The following is a 14,832-nucleotide window of genomic DNA, read 5'->3' as shown; positions in this document are numbered from 1 at the left end:
GTCAGCTCGGGTTTCATCTACGCTTGGAGAGCCTGGAGCCACCCGGAAAGGCTGAGCAGCTGAATCAAATCTCCCGGGTGGAGGTGGGGATACTATTTCTTTCTCTTCGTTCCCCATTCCCTTGCCCTTCCTCCTCTTTGGTACCATATAATGCATGCTAACCATGTGCCAGATACCAGACACTGTGCTGGGCATTGTAAATGCATTATAATCCTGCAAGAGTCGGAGATCTTATTTTATAAAAGAGTATAAAGTAAATGAAATAACTAAATGATGGCAATGAGAGCATAATGGTTGAGTGAACAGACTTGGGAGCTATTCACACATGTTTCTGTCACTTCTGTACACCTTGGGGAAGACATTTCTTAACTTCTCTAAGCCTTGATTTTATCATCTGTCAAATGGACATAACAAAAGTACCTCCTTTACAGACGTTGTTCTGTGATTTAAATGAGACCATGCCTACATTTCAAAGGTTCTTCTGGCTGGTTGAAGAAGTAAATTGACATGAGACAGATGAACAGGAGAAAAACAAATTTAATTTTGTATGTATGGGAACCCTTACGTATATGAGGGATTCAATAATGGAAAAGTTAAACGAGGTATATATGCCATCTTGAGCTAAGGAATGGGGTAGGGGCCTGGGGCTTCAAAGGGGAGGAGGGCAATAAGAAGAAGCGATTAATAATTAGATGTTTGCCCCGCCATACAGGTAAGTCATTCAGATAAAACTTATCTCTGATAGTAACTCTTATTCTGGCAAAACCCCTCCATTTAGATTCTTCTAGGTATTTAAGGAAGGGTAGAAAATTTCTCTTAAGCCTGCAGGGTCTTGATTGCTTTCAGCTCAAAATAGTTCACATGCCAAAGTAGTACATTTTGGGGAGACTTGTTCTGAACCCCTCCACCTGCAAAGCTGTATGCATTCATTATATATTAATATCATTAAATGGGATAAATGTGGGGTACTTTAGAATTTGTAGCACATTATACAAATATTACTAATGCTTGTACTACTGAGGTGCAAAGAAGTTAAGTGTGACCTAGCCAAGGTCACACAGCGAATGAGCAGTGACCAGGTTCTCACCCGGTTTGCCTGTCTCTAAAGCAATTATTTCTTGCCATTTATTTACAGTATGGACTGAATTTGTACTGATGCTGTGACATAAAATGAAAAGGTCTCTTGAAAGAGCAATTCTTGATCTCTGCTTGCCATTCTCATAGAAGCAGAAGTCGGGGAAATTCTGGGTGTTTTATTTTGTTTTGTTTTTTGGGTAAGAATTTACTGTTTTAAAAAACTAGACAAGGAACATACACATAGAGAAAGATTAAATTTAATTTTCTTTGCTCCTTTCTTCTTTTTGACTCTCATTTTATTAAGGAACGGTGCCTTGCATATATTGGCGTTAAATTCATGCATGTTGTGTTAAAACAAATTTGCATTTTACTAAAGGAGAGAGAGATTAAGGCTATTATTCCCTATTAACAATGTATTTATAGGGACATGTTCCTCTCATCTTTTAAGACAAAACATTTCTTGAAATTTATAGAAATTTGACAGTACCTGTCGCAGTTACAGATGAAAGTTTCTGTGTGTAAGAGTATTTTTTTCATCAAGTTAGCAAGTGAAAACAAAACAAATGTCCGTGCTACTGGGTCTAATTCAGTTAACTGTACCACTTTGAGTATGCCCTCTCTGCCCAGATTGTATACTTTTCGCTTGTTCCACAGGATTGCGTCTTCTAGTCTATACCTACAAAACCTCTCCAACTGCTTTCCTGTTTGAGTTCATCTCGTTCTATTTTTCTGTCACTCTTTTGTCTTCCCCCACTTCTGTTTTATGATTCCTAAGGAGATTCCTAGGAGGGGTCACATGAACCAGTGAACAGGGCTGCGGGCTTAGGAGAATCGAGTGGCTAGCACAGTGTGAGTCCAGGGCCGTGGCTAGCCATGGGTGTGTGCTCCACCTGCAAAGGCCACCCCAAAGAAAACCACGCTCAACTCCTTTTCATCTTGCAATACCTGTGTGAGTCCTAGTTACTTATTGTCCTACTTTCTGAAAGAAAAACCAAGGTCAGGGACATGTCTGGATATGTGGGTTCCATTCTGGCCTGCCTCTGCCATGTCATTTCTTCTCCTTAATCTTAGAGAGTGACACCCATAATTTCTCCCCAAGGACTCCCTCCATGATCTGGCTACTGTTTAACTTCTATACCTTCTCTCTCTCCAGTCCTGACTCCACTGTACTAGAACCCCACCGCAGGCCTTCAAACATGCTCTTCCATCTGTCTGAGACACCCCTTTCCTGCTCCTGTCCCTGACTGGTTCCTACTCAGCCTTTCAGCCTCAGCAGGGAAACCAACCCCTCAACGGAGCTGGTTTTTCTTTTCTTTTTTTTCCTTTGCTTTTCCTTTTCCTCTCCTCTCCTCCCCTCCTGTCCTCTTCCCCCCTTCCTTCCTTCCTTCCTTCCTTCCTTCCTCCCTCCCTCCCTCCCTCCCTCCCTTCCTTCCTTCCAAAAGTAGGCTCCACACCCAGCATCAAGCCCAACGCGGGGCTTGAACTCATGACCCTGAGATCAAGACCTGAGCTGAGATCAAGAGTCGAACACTTAACCAACTGAGTCACCCAGGCACCCTGGGAGCCGATCTCTTGATCCAGGGAACCCTCATATGGGTTCCCATAGCATCCTGGTTCTCCCTGCCACCCCGACTCCCCAGCTTTCATTTGGAATTATTTGTTTACTGTCTGGTTTGCCAGCTAGAATGTATGCCTAAAGGTAAGGATCCTGATTTTTTATTTACTTCTGTGTCTCTTATACTTAGCAAATAGTTGGCATTCAATAAATATTGGCTGTGGGTGGCGGAAAGCAACTAAGCAGGGCATCAAAGGCAGCTTCCCTAGGTTGCTATCAGCTTCACCCCCTTTGCCCCAACTGTAATGGGTATATAATAAGACAAACATTTCTATTCATCAACCAAAGCTTTCTTGGGGAGAGCACTGTGTTTGCTTAGAAGAAATACTGAAATAGTTAGCAGATATATGGTTAAGAATATGGACTTTGAGGATAGATTACCTGGTTTTGAATCATAGATCTGCCACTCAATGGCTGGAAAACCTTGGGCAAATTACTTCTCTAGGCCTCAGTTTCTTCATGTGTAAAGTGGGGGTGAAAATAACAGCACCTACCTTAGAGGACTGTTGTGAGGATTATATGCATGAATACACACAAAGGACTGAAGAATTACTGCATACAGAAACACAAAGTGCTGGCTGATATTATTACTATTAATAAACCATTAGGGGTTGGGGTGAGCTCAAGGAACCAAAGTTGGTCACCAAATTCTGCTTGTCGGGAGAGTGGTCCTGTTCACTGTGGGCTTTCTGTTTTGTATATTTGGGGAGAGTTGCTGAAGCCAAGCTGATTTACTGTGCCAATTAGTGATGAGAAAATTTCGACATTGGCAGGAGAGGGAGGCAAGAGCCATTTGTACATTCAAATATTTACCGAATGTCTGTTTTCTGCTAGACATAAAGGAAAATAAGATAGTCACAGCTGTTACAGAGCTCCCCAAAAAATCAAGAAAGGAGAGGGAAGCTAGAGAGTCTGGGGGGCTGGGTGGGCTGGGTGGGCTGGGGGGCAGACCAGTTTCTCTCCAGTAGATACGGCACAGCAGAGGAGGATATTGAGAGAACAGAAATGCTAAGGCAGGATTTTAAAGCATCAGCTATAGGATGTGTCATGTAAATCCTCTCCTCCATCCCCTACAAAATCTTCAATAAAGTTTTCATTGCTCACTGGAGAGAACTTGAAGAAGGGGAAGATAGCAGATATCTGGGTTATAACTGTTAGGGGAAAGAAGCTATAGGCAAAAAAGCCCTTCCTTACTCTTGTGTACTCCCAGTGAGGAAGCATTACAATGCATGCAATATTTAATGATTGTAAATGATACCTCCATGCATTGTATAATACAAGACTCTTTACAACGAATATAAATTAAACAGTACCAAGAGCAAACATATCACTGAAAAGAAGAGGCATTATTCAAGACAGGAAACCTGGGACTTCGAGGGAAAAGGAGCCTCGAAGCTGGGAGTCACATATGACCACCAACCAGCCCCTTTGTGGTTCATTAGTCAAACTGGTGATTCCTCAGCAACTATGACTTGTTATTTTATAAACCACTGCTTAAGAGGATGCAGACTTTCTTAAACATAAATATCCTAAGGTTTAGGTATGGGGGAAAAAAAGGGTTCTACTATAGGGTCCACTAAAGGGCTCCCATCCTTTTATGACTTCCAGTTTTTCACTTTTACCATCATTTTTAAGAATTTAAAGAATTGTATATAACAATCTAAAGAAATAACAATTTAAAGAAATGTATATATTTCTTTTAAAAAGCAGCAGCCTAAGAAGTAATCAGTCATCAAACCAAATAAAACAAAACTATCAATTTGCCTGAATTTCCAAGAGTGAAATAAATAAAGCTCTGTTGGAATTTACCTACACAAATTGAGACTTTCCAGGGAAGAGAGAAATAAACTAGTCTTTTTTTCTTTTTTCTTAGATTTGTTTACTGTTTAAACCCTGGGGTTTTTGCATCTTATAATGTGACTACTGATTAAAAAGATATATGGTTGTTTATTAATGTTCTCAAAGCATGATGCAAATTCACATCACCTTGGGTATATTTTGCCCCTAAAGCTATGAAGTAAATATGGAAGCATTTTGTAGTTAACAAGGCCAAAATATGTTAATTCAAATAGTTGGCTTTGAATAGGATTTTCCTTTAAATCATTAATAGGAAAATGAAGAGAGCTTGGGTGGTCAAGCATGAAATGTAAATGAGAGTAGTTTTCTTTTTTTGTCTCATCCTCCCATGTTATTTGATGTTAAAATTTAAATTTGATAATGCAGAATATGACCTTATCATGAAACAATGCAGCTTATGCTCCAGATTTTTTTGACAGCAGTATTGTAACTATGATTTTTAAGTACCGTTTTCAAATGAGAAGTTCAGTGAAAAAATTAGACATTTTGAATTGGTAGAGTCAGAAAACGAGCTTTCCTGTCCTTTTATCTACAGGACCATATATTTAAAATCAAAAACTAAGATAGAGGGTGTAGAGCAAAGCAGAGACAAACCTAGATCTCTCTAAATGGATGTAAAATTACCAGTGAAATCCCTGAAGGGCCAAATAATACAGGAAGCGTATACTTTTGCCCTCTTATTAAAATGAAGAATATGTTTCTTTAAAGCAGAAAAGGGCTTTACAAACCTTTGTTCAGCTCTGGGTTTCTAATCAGCCGCAGAACTGCAACCATTCCCTATTGTCAGGCCTCTGGTGAGAAGCGCAAAGGAGCCAGCCGCAACCAAGAGCTCCGCAAAATCAAGGTGGACACCAGGCCTCGCTTCTGCCATTCTGCTACCAGACAGAAAATTTCAGAAAGAGGTCAGTTTAAAACACACACATTTTAGCCAGGTTTTAAGTATAACTACCTCCTTAAATATAACTGATCCTATGATTATAAGCTTTTCAACATAGGTGTTAGTGATCCATTTTTTCCCCATTTTTTTGGACCTGGAAAAAAAAGACCTCAGAGTGTCATACATTTCTATCAAGAAAATGAATTAATTTAGTAGCATTGGAAAACTATGAAGTTTGTGCCAGTTTTCAGATGACCCAAAATTTGGGCTGCTTTACAGGGATAACTAAATTCATGGCAAAGTAAGAATGGTAAAAGCTCATGCTAAAATACCCTGTCTAAAGTATGCTTTACTTTGGAAGGCATCAGCAACAGCAATGCACCATTTGCTGGAAAGGCATTTCTATACCAACAAAACTCTTGCTATTAGGGCACACCCTTGAGCAACTATCACACTGCACTGAGCTCTTGAGACTATTCTGGAAGCATCACTGTGAGCCGCTGCTTCTCAGCGGGGGAGAGAAATGAAATTCAGCAGAAGCAGCAACTTTTGGAAGGAGAAGCACGGTTTGCCTCTTAGGCTGCTTTTCTCCTGGAATGGGTTTGAGAGATCCATACTTCTGGAGCTTTAAATCTGTGGACCGTTGACTATCACTCCGCCTCTTTTGAAGTTACAAAAATACCTTCTGTCTATGGTGTGGCGGGAATAGAAAGTTTGGAAAATTAAATCGGTAAGACTTCAGATAACCCAGATGACATACATGCAATAGCATTCCATGAAGAATTTATTCAGTCCAATCCCTTGCATGTAATTAACCAAGACACACAAAGTCTCAAATTCTGCACTTCAAAAAAGGAGGGAAAATGCAAGGGTCCCGTGCAGCTCCCGGGACCTACTGAGAACCACTTTGTTACAAATGTATCCAAAAGCCCCAGCACCAGAGACTTGTGGGACGCCGCTCGTCCTCGCTGCATTCGCTCCGCAGCTTCCAGAGGTAGCGGTTGTGCTATGAAGGCAGACCCTGCCAAGCTGGCCGACAAGATGCTGCGTACCCCCAAGTGCTCGCGGTGCCGGAACCATGGTTTCCTGGTGCCGGTCAAGGGCCACGCGGGCAAGTGCCGCTGGAAGCAGTGCACCTGCGAGAAGTGCTCCCTGATCACCGAGCGCCAGAAGATTATGGCAGCGCAGAAGGTGCTCAAGAGGCAGGCCTCCGAGGAGGAGCCGGAGATGGCCCTTGGCGCGCACCGGCCGGAGCTGTTGTCTGGGGCTGCGGCCGCCGCCCCGGGCTCAAGCCTCCGCCAGCTGTTTCCGCTGGCAGTTTCGGGAGACCGGGAGGTAGGCCCGGAGTGCCGCGTGGCCGCGGGCTTCCCGGAGAGGCCCCCGCGGGGCCCGAGCCCGGGCCCGAGTGCCTTCCAGCCAGTTCTGGGCGGCCGCGGCCACGTGGGGCTGAGCGAACGAGCCACTGTAGCCGTGCCCAGTTCCGTGGGGCTCCAGCTCGGGGCGGAGGCCGCAGGCAAGGGCTACTCCGGCCGCTTGGAGCTGCGCAGGCCGCTGCGGCCCGTGCCCAGCCCGCCGTTCGCCGACTTCGGTAAGATTCCCGGGCCCCGCGTGGCCTCGCCCCGCCTGGGATGCCTCTCCGGGTTGCAGCCTCCCCGTGCCCCACGCTGGCGGCCCAGGCCACCCGGGATCGTACCGGGATGGGCCCTTGGGGTGGGGGTGGGTAAATGCTTTCAGAGGTACTCTTGCTGTGGAAAACTGTTCTCTAAATAGAGATTTGGGTTGGAGGCCATTTTGCAAAAAGGTAAAAAGAGAGCTAGAAAGGAATGGGTGATTCTGACGGCTTTTAACATTTAGCTTCTTGCCTTTCTGTCTTGGGAGAAAGAAAATGGCCCCCAATCCCCTTAGCTGTGGCTTCTTCAGGAAGACGCCCTAGCGAGATGGGCCCTACTGCACTTGCGCACTTCTTCCCGCCCTTTTCTTGGGCTGGTGGCGCCGTCTTCAAGACGCCCCTGTGGGCGGGCGTACGCAATGATGACTGCGCCTGCGCACTCTTCGCTTTCCAGCCGCTGGAGGCTCCTCCCAGCCAACTTCCTTTGGAAGGGCCCTGGCGCAATGCGCCTGCACACCCATTTCCGCCCTTTAGCGAGGAGTGGGAATGAGACAGTTCTCTGTGCCCCACTGGAGAACAGTTGGTCTCTTGATATTACCTCTTTTTCCACCGCTCCCACCATATGCATAAGTTACATGGTTCCTTATGTTTTGGTGGTTTTCAGTATTAAAAGTACAGTTTCAAGTCATATACAGATTTGAGGCTCTTTTTGGGTGCAGACACATGATTTTTTTTTTTTTTTTTTTTTTTTTTGGTTTTCTCTAGGGCACTGTGGTAGAAGGAGCACAGGAGGCCGGGAGACTGCTCAGTCACCTTAGGCAAGCTCCTTCCTTCTGTGGCAGTCTCTCCCCTCTATGCTAAGGGGATTGGCCTGGATGTTCTCTGAAGGCCATTTCTGCCTTCTGGGACATTCTAGGAAAATTTAGATCCCCAGGAAACTAGAGGGGGAAGGCAGACCTGAAACAGCAATTCTAGAAGATACCTTTCCATGGACACAGGGCCTTTCTCTGTTCCATCTCAACAGGGACTGAGTACTTAACTGTGCCCAACACTAGTGACGAAGAACCAAAGGGGGAAAAGTCACTTTTGTTGCCTTCAAGGATCTTGTCCTTGTGGGAGGGACAGCGCTGATCAAGGAATCACGCAAATCAATGTATAGAGTTCTGATAACTGATGGTTTAGTTGTGGTTGAGGGAAGAGTAGGAGCTGAGTACTGAGGACTCACTGAGGCACAGTGGGGTTGGGGGGAAAAGCCTTCTAAACTGAGGGAACAGCATCTGCAAAGGCCTTGAGGTTGATGAGAAAGGAGAAACTGCTAGGTTATAGTGTGTGAGGAGGCTGGAGTGGAGGCAAGAACCAGCCCTCATGAGGCTTTATGGCTGTGCCAAGGACTTTTTCTAAGAGCAGTGGGACATGGCTGAAGGGCTTAAAAAGCAGGGAGGATCAAAAGCATAATGGACGTGGGAGTTCTTTATAAGTGGCTTTGAGTGTTGTGCTGCTACCTTTGTACAGTGATGTGATGCTCTTTTCTCTAGCTCTGTGTGTTTTTAACACTTCCTTCATTGCTTACCTTTTCAGGGCTCTCTCTGAGCATTAGCTCAGATTGTGTGGTGGGGTCCGAGTACCTGGAGAGAGAGCCTTCCAAGCTGTACCCCAGCTGCTCCAACATGCATTCCTACTGCCCATTCCCACTGGGCTACCAGGATGGATCCCCCACTCCGGGGATCCCCCTGCAGCGGGACTTCCGGCATGTGTCCTGCAGCCACTTCCATGGAGGAGCCTTGGTAAGTCCCATCTCCATTCCTTTCCCGGTTCCTCCTTATCCCAGATGCCCTATTGCTCTTATGGATCCTCAGTCCCAGGAAGCGAACCGATGGGCCAGTCTGTGCCAGGCCCTGAGCACTGGCAGGATGGACACAACATTGACCGTGTGCAGTGCTCACCTCTCGGAGTGCACACATGTAGGCAGGTCCATTTGCGTGTAAATGGCTTGGCCTGGCTGTCTGGGCTGTGGCATGTGCTTTTCAGAGCTGCAGGATCAGGCAAGAAGGAATGCAGACATAGCTTGGAAAAGCCTGGGGGACAGCCGCACGGTATCACTGACTGAGTGAGTGACCGTTAGCCTGGACTCACTGCATGCTGGGGCCGGAAGTGTGCTTCATTTTGCTGGGCACCAGGAAAGAACTCTCACTGTCCTGGCACCACACTGTTGAGGGCAGAGCCAGGAGCAGACGGTAGGTCCCCTGCCCAAAGGTATGGGCCACTTGAGACTTCAGGCACCTTTCAGGAGGAATTGAAGCTTAATCATGAAGAATAGGGAAACCTTCCCCAAACACCTGTCACCTCAGGGAATATTTGTTGAAAGAATGGATGAGGTTTAATCTTTTTGTAAGATCAGTGGTCCTTTACTAACTGCTGTGCTCTTTAAGCCTGGAATTTTGAATACTGAGTAGTCAGGCCGTCTCTGTTGTGTGAGGTACAAGTCGGGGTGAACAGGTTTTGTGGCCTTGGTTACCAGCTTCTTCCAGACCAGACCTCTTGGCAACCCTGAGGCTGGTCAGGACTGCAGGATAGTCAGAGGCCTGGGTAACTAGTCCTGACTTGGCCCCATTGGGCTGGACCTGTGGGGCAGGTCGGTTCTAATGTAGCTCACGTTCACGGAAACGTAGACCACCATTACCTTTCCTCCCTCTCTCAGAGCGGAAAGCCTAACCTGGGTGTTAGAGAGATGTTTCTCTTGCGGGGAGGGTAGAAAAGAGTGAGGACAGAGCAGGCTTCCTTGTTTAATGTGGAAAGTGATTGAAAAGAAAGAGGAACACTGGACATTTACATACCGGCCGAGAGTCTTAGCTGCAGAGCGGAGCCAGTGAGATGCCCTCCCAGATGTGTCCACACAGGTCAGGCACACAGGGCGCTGGGTCCCCACTCCGGCTGCAGCCCCAGCAGGATCTCTTCTGTCTGTTTTAGACATTGTAAAGTTTTACATAAGTCATTTTCCATTGATTCAAGGGAAAGAGTTTGAAAACCACTGGTCTTGATAATTTCCAGGGTTGCCTACTGACCCTTATGGGAGCCTTCAGGGTACGCTGTATTACCCCACTATAGAGTAGAGGAAGAAGACTCCGAGAAGTTAGGTATTCGTTTATGGTCACAAAACTGGGGAGGGAGGGCCTGGTATTCAGATTACGTAGCTGGTCAGTAACAGCATTCACCCCAAGTCTGGGCCCCTGGCACTCACTTTCTCCTTCCCAAGGTATGTCTGTCATGCAGAGACAGAGCAGACATGGCCCTTGACTCTCACCAGCACCCCCGCCACACCTGAACTCTGTGGGTGCTGGCCACCCCATTGCAGCCCAAGGAGAGCACAGTGCCTCCAGGCTTCACACAAAGAGGGGGCTCTGGCCAAGTGGAGCACGCACCCACCGTCTGCTCACACAGAAGCTCGGATGGAGCCTGGCGTCCAGGGTAGAGCTCTGATTGACAGGCTTGCCAGACGGCCTTTGTTAAGAGTGTGATCTCAGTTGGTTTATCGGGGCCTGAGCTGCCACCACAGGCCCCAGGCAGGAGCTGTGATCCAGGGAGAGACTTGGCTGAGCAGCTTGGAATTAAAGCCCTAATAATCCCCCTTCCTACCCCCTTCACGTCTGGAGAGAGGATCAGGCATTTATTTCTGATACTGTTTCAAACCCGAGAGCCTATGAATTGCTTTCATCCTTGTCCTGCTGCCCCCTGCCTGGGCTCTGAGATACTCCCCAGAGATGTCTTCAGCCTTGTCTTCCTGTGTCCCTGTCCCATTTGCTGCTTCTTCACTTCCTCTGTTGTCTTCCCATAAAACAGCACAAGCTCAGGGCTGGACAGACCTGGGATCCAGTCCTGCCTCCACTGTTTACTAGCCAAATGGCCTGGGGAAGCCATCTAACCTCTGAGGGTCTGACTCAGGTTCTCACTCTGGCAGTAGGGGAACGAGTACCTATCTCATAGGGCCATTGACGGATTGAAGAAGCTGTAATGCCTGGAAAGTGCCTGGCACAGGGCCTGGCACGTAGTAGATACTTGAAGGTGGGCTTTCTTCTCTTCCTTGTTAGGAAATGCTGGGTTAATCTAAAGAGATTTTTGCAGACTGCCTCAAGGCTTTAATGTGCTCATGTGTGACTCACCGATGTGGGGGCAGTGCGTGGGGTTTCTCAAACTCCTTTGTCAAAGAACACTTTTAAGAGCACATAAAATATCTTACAGGACACTAGCGTTCTCCAGAACACAGCTTGTAAAGTGCTCTGAAGTTTCTGGATGCAGAAGTAAATAAGAGGAACTACATCTGAAATTCATTATGATTTTTTATTGCTTTCACGTCTTTGTCTGTTCAGTGCTAAGCTTGTGTAGTCCTCCCTCCAGACGCCCCCATTCCAGCCTTAGCGACCCGTGGCACAAGCGTGGCTTCCATGTTCGGAAGAAGGGGCAGCCACACAGAGGGCTGCCCGCCAGAGTCGCTTTGCTGGGGTCCCCAGCTGCCCTTGCCTCAGGAACGGCTGCACTGCACCCAGCTCTTCTGTGGTGTTGGAATAGGGCCTCCAAAGGCCCCCCGACTCTATAGAGTCTAAGTCCTTAGCTGTATCAGGAAAAGGGACCACGGGGGGTTGGGATGCATTCGGACCCTTCCCCAGCACGGAGCGGTAGAGTCTGACAGACGGATCCAGTTCTGCCTCCGCTGCTTACCAGCCCTGTGGCCCTGGGCCCGAAGCTGCCCCTCATGGACCCTGTGTGCCATCATTATCACGAGGAGGGTACTAGAACCTCCCTCCTGGGGTCATGAGGGTGGAAGGAGGGCCCAGATCTGTGCATATACAAAAGGTCTCAGTGTGACTGTGTGGCTGTTCCCCAGGCTCACCTGAGATGTGTCTGAATTTCTTCTTGCCTCCAGTCATTTGGGGGGTATTGGCCAAACACCCTGTCCCAAGTGCTCTGTCCCCAGGTGTGGGGGCCACACTGGTGAATCTACCCCTTGGGGAGCCCCCCATTGAGGAGCCTGAGACCCATTTGCCCAGGCTGTCTGGCTAACCCTCTCCCTTTCTGGCTTGTGGGCTGCGTGTGCCCCGCAGGTGCCCGAGCCGGTGGGAGACTTCCAGCCCAGCTACTACCCGCCGCCGCCGCCGCCGCCGCCACCAGCCCCGCAGCCTCAGTTCCTCCCGCCGGGCTTCCTGTCTGCGCTCCACTTCCTGCCGCCGCTGCCACCGCCCCCGCCGCCGGCCTCCTTCTCTCTCGCTGTCCCGTCTGATACGGACAAGGAGACCGCTGGTAAGTGGGGCTCCCGTCCGTCAGCTTCTGGGGAGCCAGGAAGACTTTCTGGAGGCAGGGGGCCTAATCTGAAGTGAGAGAAGGGCCGCACTGGGCCCCGGGATGAGCTCTTGCCCTAAACCCCTCCCTTTATTCCATATGCAAGCATCTGAGAGAGGGGGTCCTCAGTCTCAGGTGCGAAAACCAGTGGAACCCAGAGAGGGTCTCGCATATGTAAATGGCAGATGGCAGCGCGCGGGTTTCCACAGAACCCGTCTGGCTCCGGCTGCAATGCTAATTCCCTGCCCTTACCAGCGCCTGCAGGCGGAGGTGCGGCGGGGGTGGCGCGGGCCGGAGACCCGAGGGGCCAGGCTTCTCTGGCTCGGCTGGGCCTCTCCGGCCAGGCAAGGAGCAGCAGCTGGAGCTGGGCTGGGGCCGCCAGGGATGGCCCTCTGCCCCGGGCCGCTCTGTGGAGAGTCAGACCGGGAGCTAGGCCCGTCTTCTCGTCTGTAAAGTGGGACCTGTCGCAGAGTTCCTGTGACAGTCCACGCACGTTTCGGATGTAAAAATGCTTTCGGTTTCCTTTTGAGGGCTCTTGCAGCTTTAAAGGTTCTAGGATTTTTTTCCCTTTCAGTCCTTCCGTGAGGCTCCTCAGGGAAAGGAAGCGAGGCCTACTGCACACTTGCTGTGTGTGAGACGCCTGGGTGCACAGGCCGGAGAGATTGTATGTGGCGTGAAGCACGCGGGCCACGGAGCCAGACGGCCTGGGTGTCCCGACTCCAGCACTTAGCGGTTGTGGGACCCGCGGCAAGTCCATGCGCTCCTTGTGCCTCAGCTTCACCTTCTGCCAAAGTGGACCGATGGTGCCTACCTCAGGAGGGGATTCTGGGGACCTGACCCCGGGGAGGGCGTTAGCGTTCGTTCTTATTTCCTGTCATCCCCTTGCTGACGTGATGTTGTGAGGCAGAAAGACGCTGAGGTTCAGAGCTGCAGGGTAGCTTGCTTCTCGCCACCAGCTGGCGACAGGCAGAGCTCGAGGGTGAGCTGGAGTCTGTGTCACGGGGCCGTGGCTGCGTGGCCAGCGTCCGGACACCTAGCAAAGGAACGGCAAAGGTGTTCTCCGCTGGGGCTGGGGATGGTGAGACTGCCTTACAGAAAGTCTACCTCTGAAAGTAGGTCATTCCCCTCTTTGTAAATCCAGCCCCTCCTCTTTGTCCTTCACAGATGACCAGGACCAGGACCAGGACGCGGAGGGGCCCGAGGCGCCACCCCGTGAGCCCAGCCAGCCGCCCTCTCAGGAGCCGTCTGACTAGGCCCGGGCACTGGGGCCAGTGGGCTGGGGGCGTGGGGGTGTAACAGCAATGATGTTCTTGTCCGCATTCGGCCATGTGTAGGGAGGAAGGATAGTGGTAGGTATAAGATGGCAGTTAATTTCCATTTCAAGACAGGAGGGAGGAGGGTGATTTCTAAAGTTCTCTCAATCCTGAGATGTGGGATTGACCAGGAGCGTGGAGGATGGTTAGCAGGGGAGGGCCAGGGCTCTGAGGATTGCGAGGCTGGTGGAAGCTCACATTTAGGAATGAATTTAACCGAGTCTGGGTTGTGTGGCTGTTAAACTCACTCCCAGGTGCGCTCTTTGATTTCCTCAGGCCCCGCTCTAGCACAGGAGGCCCCATCTAGTTCAGCCTCCTGCTTCTGCCTCTGTCTGGTCCCAGCTGGGGGCAGCACGGACACCAAGCGCCCCCGCACATCTGGGTGGCTGGTGTGGGCAGCGGGGCCCCGGGCGCTGACAGCCGGTTCTGCAGCGTCCCTCCCTGCTGCCCTGTCCCGCGAGGGCTGCCTGGCCACTGCCCCTTGCCCCTTCTCCACGGGGCTTCACTAAGCATTCTGACCGCTGAGCCTGCTTCATCTCCCCTCCATAAAGTTTAAGCCACTATAGGCATCATTTCTGGTTAAAAAAAATCTATTAAAGTTTGACTATTTGATATTTTTATAGTGATTGCCAACTTTAAAAAGTAGGCTGTTCATAAGCACTGATGCTGTTCTCGGAGAGTAGAATGGTGCTTCTAAATCACCTCTGTATCCGTTTCTTCTCTGGGGACAGTAGACTGTTGAAATAAAATAAGCAGTAGAAATTGTCGTGGAAGGTTTATTCTCTCTTTAAATCCTTGTGGGAGGATGGTGTTGGGTAAGGGGTCGGGTCTGGGTCTGGCAGGTCCCTCCCTAACCTACCTCCCCTCTCCCTTTGCCTCTGTTAGCCAGCGAGAGGCTTGGGCCAGGCTACTAGATTTCTGACTATCATTGGTATTATCACCATTTTTTTTAAGCAGTGGAGACCTTTTGAGCAAATCTGATGCAGACCCAAAATATAAAGATTTCTTTTAGTTTCCCTCACCCAGCTGTGGGGGTGGCAGAGAAGACCTTCTGGAGAAGTTGGGGTCTCAACTCCATCTTGAAGGTGAAAGTAGGCACTCCCAGTAGGGGGTTGCACAGAGTAGGGGACTAGAGTGAAGGATTCTGGGTGAG

At 49.1% G+C, this 14,832-nt stretch overlaps 1 protein-coding gene and 1 long non-coding RNA gene across 3 annotated transcripts in view; one reads left to right on the top strand and one right to left on the bottom strand.

Moving 5' to 3' along the window:
- Positions 1 to 13,277, bottom strand: part of LOC118524850 (uncharacterized) — a 43,297-nt gene extending 30,020 nt beyond the window's left edge. Inside the window, exons 1-3 of one of the 2 annotated variants that reach the window (XR_004911854.2) lie at positions 12,619 to 13,277; positions 9,870 to 9,993; positions 5,278 to 5,424 (exon numbers count right to left, since the gene is read on the bottom strand). This is a non-coding gene — a long non-coding RNA (uncharacterized LOC118524850). The remainder of the gene's footprint in view (positions 1 to 5,277; positions 5,425 to 9,869; positions 9,994 to 12,618) is intronic. The other variant, XR_004911855.2, reaches the window with a different exon arrangement.
- DMRTB1 (DMRT like family B with proline rich C-terminal 1) lies at positions 6,420 to 14,441 on the top strand. Its single transcript, XM_036075238.2, has 4 exons — positions 6,420 to 7,014; positions 8,614 to 8,819; positions 12,132 to 12,327; positions 13,531 to 14,441. The coding sequence occupies exons 1-4, from the start codon at positions 6,435 to 6,437 to the stop codon at positions 13,617 to 13,619; spliced, it is 1,071 nt and encodes a 356-aa protein (XP_035931131.2). The 5' UTR covers positions 6,420 to 6,434; the 3' UTR covers positions 13,620 to 14,441.
- Positions 14,442 to 14,832: the final 391 nt, after the last annotated feature.

Source organism: Halichoerus grypus, chromosome 5 (genome assembly GCF_964656455.1).
Source record: "Halichoerus grypus chromosome 5, mHalGry1.hap1.1, whole genome shotgun sequence".
Lineage (NCBI taxonomy): Eukaryota > Metazoa > Chordata > Mammalia > Carnivora > Phocidae > Halichoerus > Halichoerus grypus.
The sequence above is the reverse complement of the archived record's forward strand: the minus strand, read 5'-3'. Positions and strand labels throughout refer to the sequence as shown.